The sequence below is a fragment of the Mytilus californianus genome, unplaced genomic scaffold, assembly GCF_021869535.1.
Source record: "Mytilus californianus isolate M0D057914Y unplaced genomic scaffold, xbMytCali1.0.p SCAF_5, whole genome shotgun sequence".
Lineage (NCBI taxonomy): Eukaryota > Metazoa > Mollusca > Bivalvia > Mytilida > Mytilidae > Mytilus > Mytilus californianus.
In genome coordinates, this window is record NW_026262701.1 from 86204524 (window position 1) to 86213064 (window position 8541).

At 32.8% G+C, this 8541-nt stretch overlaps 1 protein-coding gene across 1 annotated transcript; it reads right to left on the reverse strand.

The window, feature by feature from the left end:
* Positions 1-459: 459 nt before the first annotated feature.
* Positions 460-2275, reverse strand: LOC127701666 (cytochrome P450 1A2-like). Its single transcript, XM_052205661.1, has one exon. It carries the CDS (start codon positions 2083-2085, stop codon positions 577-579), a length of 1509 nt encoding a protein of 502 aa, XP_052061621.1. The 5' UTR covers positions 2086-2275; the 3' UTR covers positions 460-576.
* Positions 2276-8541: the final 6266 nt, after the last annotated feature.

The following is an 8541-nucleotide window of genomic DNA, read 5'->3' on the forward strand; positions in this document are numbered from 1 at the left end:
ACATATTTTATTTGGTCATTTTCAAATTTTCATCTCTATTACTATATATAGACTTGTTTCCGCAGCTACTTATTATTATTATATCCATATAATAAGTTGAAAACGTTTTGATATTTTTTTTATTATCAAAACAAGTTCGAAAATAATTGAACCCATCAAAAGCAATGCCTACAGAAGATTGTTTATTTTTTACGTGTAAATATTTTGCGAAATAATATCGAGAATATCGACGTTACATTTAACACGAACTTTAAATCACAAACACCGGAATTCTTACGTGTAGGAAAGGCATTATGCAACGCGTGCCTGCAGAACGCCCCTACTACATAAACAAGGACTAACAAGCTGCTAATTAAATGAAATAAGTCAACTCAGAGTTGCTTTCCCGCAATGACTCATTCCTTTGTTTAACTCACATTTGCAGTGTCAGATTTTATGTGCAAACAAATGAAAAGCCTCTATACTAAATACATTTTAATATAATGTATATATATATATGTGTGTATTTTCTAAATATAACTTATACTTGTAACAGATTATTTGTACGAATTAAAAGTGGATAAAGATGAATACATTCTAACATCTTTCGGTCATTTTAATCTGATAAGACACTGGCCTGCTAATTAATCCAAAAATTGGTTCAAAATTAGGTTCTGAACACAATTCTATTTCAAATCTTTGGAAAATATTGACAACAAACAAAAATATTTCCATTTTTGCAAGAAATTCTCCAGGACACCGCCTTCGTCCAATACCAAATGTGAGAACTTCGTCTGCTTTCTGTTGATTAATTTGGTTATGACTGTCTAAAAACCTTTCTGGTGAAAACTTTTCGGGATTTGTCCATAGTTTAGGATCCCTAGCTGCGGCATATGTATTGCAAAACACAACAGTACCTTTCTTAATTTTGTGGTTTCGGAACACAGTGTCGGTTGTCGTTGAGTGTGGAATCGCCATTGGTAACACATTAGCCACTCGGGTTACCTCTAATATCGTAGCTTCGGTAAACGGAAGTTTTCCTTTGTCTGTTAGCTTCGGCTTTCTATCACCAATCACGGAGTATATTTCCTCTTGTACTCGTCTTTGTACTTCATTGTGGTATGACATATATAATATGATCCATTCTAGCGTTGTCGAAACGGTTTCAAATCCAGCACCTATAAAGTCTGTCAAAGATGACAAAATCTCCTCTTTTGTAATTCCATTGTAAAGTTCTGGCGAATTTCCGTATTGTTCCGCGGCGGAAATCAATCCATCCGTGATATCCCTGTGATTGTTATTGTCATATGACTTCACATGTTCATTGACTTCAGAAGAAACCACCGTTCTGTTCAATGCTACCAATTTCTGAAATCGTATAGCTTTCCAGGGCATTACAAATCTCAACCATGGCATAACATCAAGTGGGTTTCCCGATCTGGCCGTTTCGACAAATATTTTTGTATTTTTGATTAACTGCAAAAAGTTTTTATCCTCACAACAGTTTCTTGCAGACCCAAAACAAAGTTGATATATTATACAGCCTATTCCTAAAAATATGTCGTCATGTGGACTGAAGTGGTTTCCTTTTCTTTCAAGAAAGCTCTTAATGACCGTTTCTATTTCTTTATTAATTACGTCCTCTGTTGGGTTTTTTTTGGCCGAAACAAATTGTCTGAGAACGTGATTTGCAATTTTTCGGTGCATTTTCCAACGAGGGGTGTACGATCCAAATGATAAACCCTTCATGTTATATAAACTTATTCCCGTGTAAAATTCTGGGCGATCTGAGAACACTTCTCCATGGTCCATCAATGCTTCACGTATTGCCTCTCTGCTGTTTAAAACAATTGTTGGCCAACTTCCCATGCGAATTCTAAACACGTCACCGTAAGTTCTAGATATGTTCATTAATGTTCTCGCTGGATTACTTCCAAGTAGCGGTAAATGTCCAAGAATAGGAAATCCCCACGGACCCGGTGGAGAAAGATACAAATCATTCCAAAGTTTCAGAAAAAATTTAACTAGCACAAGAGTTACAGCAAATATCAAAATAAAGAATCTAATTCCAATTCCCTCATAACTGGAAACTTGCAACTCGTCCATTTTGATGTAATTGTGTTTTCGTCGTAATCATTTAGAATACATGTATGGACACGTGTCTAGTCATCGTTTTATTTACCTGGACTTTATATCAGACGTGTATACAGATATAAGTCATGTGATTGATGAAAAACTATATGTTAAATTTTCATAATACGAATTAACATGACATACCTAATATATACCTAACAGAAATGTTATATAATTCTAAGGTGCGCAGTTTTTAAAGGGTCAATGTTCAAAGTTATTTACTTTAATTATTTAATGTTATTTAATCTCTTGCCTATATTTAACTTTTAATCTCATAATATGACGTAAACAATTTGTTTATTAAAAGGGGGTAATCGTAAGAAACAGGAGACAGTATCAAGGACATTAATCGAAAAAGGACAGCAACATAAAAGGTTACAGCTAGAAACCAAATGAAGCAATTTATAATTATTTTACTGAAATATATGGGTGTTCTTTATAAAGAGAAGGTAATATTTGGGTTATCATATTGTTAAAAAAAACAGTGCATTCGTTTTCAACAAAGTAAAAGTAATTTACCAGTGACCAGTCTTTTGAAGGTCAGTGTGATTCAATAACCTTTCTTATAACCTTCAATCATGGTTGACGATTAATTTGAAAGAATCGAGGTAGTATTTCATCATGTCTCCCATTTTACAAAAAGGATGAATGTTATATAAAATACAATATCTTTTACAGAAAAAAACATATTATGTACGTGTGCTTACATCCACTTCATTTGAACTTTGTTGGATATTTGTCTCATTAGCAATCATACCACATCTCTTTTTTTTATATTATTTGGCTTTCCTTCTATATATAAAGACGTTATAGGATTTTATATCCATTTTACGCATATAGAGTATACATACTATTCTTTACAAATCTATTATGAACAGTTCCTTAATCAAGACAAATCGAAAATTTCTTTAATAAAACTAAAACTTGAACCTTTGCAAAATTCCTTTGTAGATAAGTTTTGTGTCAAATTCCCTTTAGATGTTTTGAATTTCCTTATGGAATAAAAAGGGTTGCTTCTTTTCTTTAAAAGTTATGTTTCGATTTTTGTTTTTATCTTGCATTTCAAAATACTATTAACGGTAAAAATTTACTGCACCAGATGAGCACTCCGACAATTGATGTCTCTTCAATGATGCTCAATGCCAAAATATTTGAGAAAATCAAAAACCTAACAGAAACGTTGAAGATCAGATAAAATTAAAAAGCACATAATGTAAAGCCAAATCCTGACAAGGAATCAGAGCTTTGCATGTGGAAAAAAATACCTTTTGATACATGACTGTTCTTTTCTCTTTTCTCTTTTTTCTTTTGTTTTTTACATTTGTTTTTTACTTTGTTTTTGTTTTTGTTTTTATGTCACCCCTTTGGAAAAGGAGGGACATATTGTTATTCTACGATTTTACATTCCACATTTTTTTCTCCAGCTTAGTTCTCAGAGATGACTTGACACACATTGATAAAACTGCACCATAATGACAATCCTAATGTGCAGAATGTGCATTTAGGGTTTGGAATTTTCAAGATGGCCGCCGTTACCATGGAAACGGCGAAAATGTGAAAAACAGAAAAGTGGTCCAAATTTAATGAAATTTTCAGGAAATATAACTCGTCATTCAAAAGTGTGGCATCCATCTTTAGAACTTTCAAAATAGCCACTGTTGCCATAGAAACAGTCCAAATGTGAAAAAAAAATGAAAATTAATCCTTGATTAATTCATAGTAAATCAACCGTTACGAATACGACCCCAAAATCTACTCACACATAACAAAAGTATGAACTGTAGAATTGAGTGCCGTTGGATTTTTTAAGATTGCTGCTGTTACCATGAAGATAAGGCTAAAAGTAACATTTTCTTACAAATTTAAAGCTCAAACCCGGTTTAATGTTATTGAAATGTCATCTGTCTTTTACATTTTCAAAATGGCCGCCGTTGCAATGGCAACAGCAACGATGTGAAAGTTCGAAAATCCATAAAAACACCTCGTAAATTTGAGTCAAAGTTCTGTAATCAAGTGTATGTACATACGATCAAAATCAAACCTTTACTGCTAACATCTTCTAGAATATGCTAGAAGAAAAAAAAAACGTTAAGCGTATTTATACTCTATACAAAAATCGTGCTCTGACAATAGAATCGTCACCAATCTACTTTAAATGAATGAAAACTGATATTAAACACGGGCGTCCCGCTTGATGTTCTGACCTAGGAAGTGAGAAATACTAAGAGTACATATTAGTGACATTTCTGCACTTGCATTAAAGTACACATCCGGGATTCAAACACCTACTAAAATATACATATTAGTTGAAATCAATCGGTAAACGTTTAATAAAATTTTACAGGATCAAATACATATCAAATGCATGTATCGTGTGATCCGCGATCAACCATTCGTTACCTATTAAAGATCAAAACGAACAATTAGTATGCTACTCTGATAATATGTACACATGGTGTCTGTTCAAAGCTCCCATCTAAAAAGACTATTAATGTGCTAAGTCCAATCTAATATCATTGAGCATCACGTGACACGATGTTTTTCTTCGTACGCGGTCTTACTTTAGATTCAAAAGATTTCCCAAATTATATATAGATCTCAAACTTTCAAAAATCTCAAATTGCATTTTTTTTTCTTTCTTTCACGGGAGGGGAGATTCAAAGGCATGGAAGTTCTGGCATGTATATATGTGTCATTTGACTTTGGTATATTCATAATGGCTGCTGCTTCTATGGCAATGTCCAGTACGGGATGACATCCTCCGCTATTGCTTACAATAGCAATTCTAGTTGTTTTTGTTTTTGTTTTTATTTTTAGTGTTGGTTTGATGATTAGATAAAAATAGAGAGGTAAAGACGTTATTATTTAGCTTAGATCACCCACAATGAAAAGAAAATTAACCAAAGGTTGGAATTGCAAATAATGTATATATATATGTATCAGATATAATAATCCTTTTATTCCAACAGACTTCGAAGTGAGGAGTGTTAAATAACATGATGACTTCCATAACAAATCACGTTCTCTTACATGAATCGTATTTACCTGTCACTAAAGTGCTCGGCTTAATCACTCCGTAGTTTTATGACGTAAGGGAAAGGCATTATAACAAATTAAGATCTAGATAACTTACCACATCTTATTATTCTAATATTATTGGTGATGCCATAATGTGAGAAGTACTTATCCAACTTACTTCAAGAAGTAAATATATAAGGAAGAATAATGGCCATGCTTAGTGCAATAAAGGAATATAGTTCCTAAGTATTATAGGGGATATTTCTTCCGCAGTTTTCTTGCTTCTGTTTACTATTTCAGTGGTCTTATAAATTGCATATATATTCAAATAAGTAAAACATTTGAAAAACATTAAAAGTAGTGATTTGGGAAACATTGAAAGTAGTGATTTGGTCAAATTAAAAGTATGGTAGAAATTTGACCTCGGCATTTACTCAAGAGTCAACTCATACCGTTGGCATGTTTTCGGGGCTCTCAAAAGAAAACGCAAAGATAGATTTTGCTGGGACAAGCATATTTTATTAAAATAACAATGGTCTATAAACAGTAAAATTTATTGCATGTTTGAATTTGTTCAATTTTTTATTCAATTTGACTTTTACAAACAAATGCATTGTAACCAATTGCAAAAATGATTGTGGTCTGAGACGAAAAATACCAAAAGGACATTCAATCTCACAAGTCGAAAATAATGTGACCACGCTATGTCTAAAAAAAGACAAACAGACAAAAAAAAAGCACACAAAATTAAAAGACTGAGCAACAAGAACCCCACCAAAAACTTGAGGTGATATCAGGTGCAACAGATTGGTAAGGGTAAGCAGATCCTGTTCCACACGTGGCACCCATCGTGTTTCTCATGTTAGTACAAACCCGGTCGTAAGTCTTAATTCGGTAGTTTACATTCGGAGAAAGGGGGACGGGATTATAGTTACGACAATTGAAACATATCCGTTGTCATTTGTGAAACAGATATTCCATAACAGTCATCCAACTCGAGATGGCGTCCGTAAAATTTACTAAGGGATGATTTCAACTTCACCACCTGGGACTCTTGGTTTGATAGCTTCCTTGTGAGCAGCAACCCTCTATCAAGGAAATCATTATAAAAAATGCAAACCCTGGAATATGGCATCAACTGGGAGATATATACTCCGTATGCAGGCGCTGCTGGAATGTTGCTACATAACAATGGAAAGTTCACAATTGGGAAGCTGAACTAATCTCTCTACATCGTAAAGTTTTTGTTTTCAACCAACCCCCCGTAGGAGATGAGTTTGGTCAAACACAAATTTTGTGAATAAAAGGTCTTAATTATCTTTGTCAATTTACTTTTCAAGAAAGAAAACAGAAACCAATCAAAGTAATTAGAATAAGACATTTTGACCATATCTTGGCATATGAGGCAGGTATTGGCTTTTTATGTGATTTCTAATGTAAATTAAAAAATTTAATTTGTAAGAATGCAGCACATAACATCATTAAATCAATAAGGGTTCTTCACTGATGCGTTTTCAATTGTTTTTTTTTTTTTAAATGAGTTGACCCAGGGACATAATATGTCATACAAACAGATATCAAAATATGAAGGTCAAAAGGTCGAAAAATTCAAAAGTGTTAGGTCTAAATTTACTTTTAGTTGTTTAGAAGTACAAATAACTAATAAAGAGGATGGAAATAAATCAATTTTTCAGTGTTAATTTACCTTAAATAATGCTTTTTATGTCTGTATCCCTTTATCATATTAACCAATTCTGATTTAAGTACCAGAGAGATAAACATTTGCAAAGCACTGGCATATATAGGGCAGAACGCTTTTACAGTTGTCTCATTTCAAGTAAATACAAGTCATGTTTACTAGATCAAGGCATATTTCTGTAAAAAATTACCAAACAAATATTTCCCTAATATAATGTTGACTGATTTCTTAAAACTTTGCAAAAAGCATATTTTGCAGACAGATATACTGATATACAAACTGTCGAAACTTTTTTTATTCATTGTCAGAATATGATCAAATTTGGCATTTATACTATTTAGATATCCTGCCAAGTGAATACAAAGTTTCTTAAGAATACACCAACTTTTTGATGTCTAATAGGCTTCTTACCACAACTAAGTCCTTTTATTTCGTGGTCTAGGAAAATAGTTCCAAAGTATTGTCTGGGTCATTTCTTCCGGAGTTTGATTGCTACTGTTTTCTTAGAAAAGTTTACTATTTTGGTGGTCCTATTAGTTGCATATATATTGACATAAGTAAAACATTTTGAAAACATTTTTTGTTGAAAGTGGCATATTTTCAGAGCTCTCAAAAGAAAAAGGCAGCAATGGACTGTGCTGGGAGAAGCATAATTTATTAGAATAATAAATGTCTATAAGCCGTACAAATAATCTCATGTTTGAACTGGTGCAAATTTTTTAACTCAATTATACTTTTACAGACAAATGCATTATAACCAATGTTAAAAATAATTGTGCTCTGAGGCCTGAGAAACAACACAATGTGAATATGAGCTCATTCACCATAAAAGTTCATCAGTGTACAGAAAACCAGATAACCAGTACAAAGATTACCGGTACCCAGTCTATGTTACTTTCATTCTAGCTTAGTATCAATTAGTTGTTATTCATATGGTCGCCACGGCGAATATGTAGACTTCTATGAGATGAGTATAATTACAAGATTTGAAGATATATTTAATAAGGATCAAAACCATGTCTTGCTTTTATTAATGGGTAATCTCACGGATAATGCATTAGAGCTTGACATGTTTATTCATTTGGGGTTTTAACAACTGTGCGCGTTTTTTTCCAGTTTTGATTGGGTTTTGCTACAACAGCCCGTTGTTATAATCGTCGTACATTTCTTACTATATTTCTGATGCATCAATCATGGTCTTTTGCGGAGTTGTTTCTGCCTGTTTCTTTCTCAGATTTTAATGAACCTATCTAATTGTTTAGTCGGGTTTTTTTTCTATCTCCCTCTCGCTCTCTTTATATTTACATCAGCTCCATTTTTCTTTGAATTTGAACTTTAACTTCAGATGTGGATACTAAAAAATCCAAATATCGGTTTGATTGTATACAATCAAAGTCTCTTTCCTCTTCCAATGGTATACAAAAAAGTTTACTTCTCTACCCTATACACTAAAGCCCCCCTTCAAAACTTAAATACAGACTAACAGAATAAGTCCTAAATTATCATTAAAAAGAATGGTCAACGTAGATGCAAATATTTTGTTTTTATGAAGGGATAAAACATACATAATTAAAGACTGACAAAAAAGTCCTACTTTATCATTAAAAATAATGGCCGACGTAGATGTAAATATCTTCTTTTCGGAAGGGATAAAACAAACATGATTATAAAAACAACTATGAAATTAACAAAATATTATCTTAGACCGACAT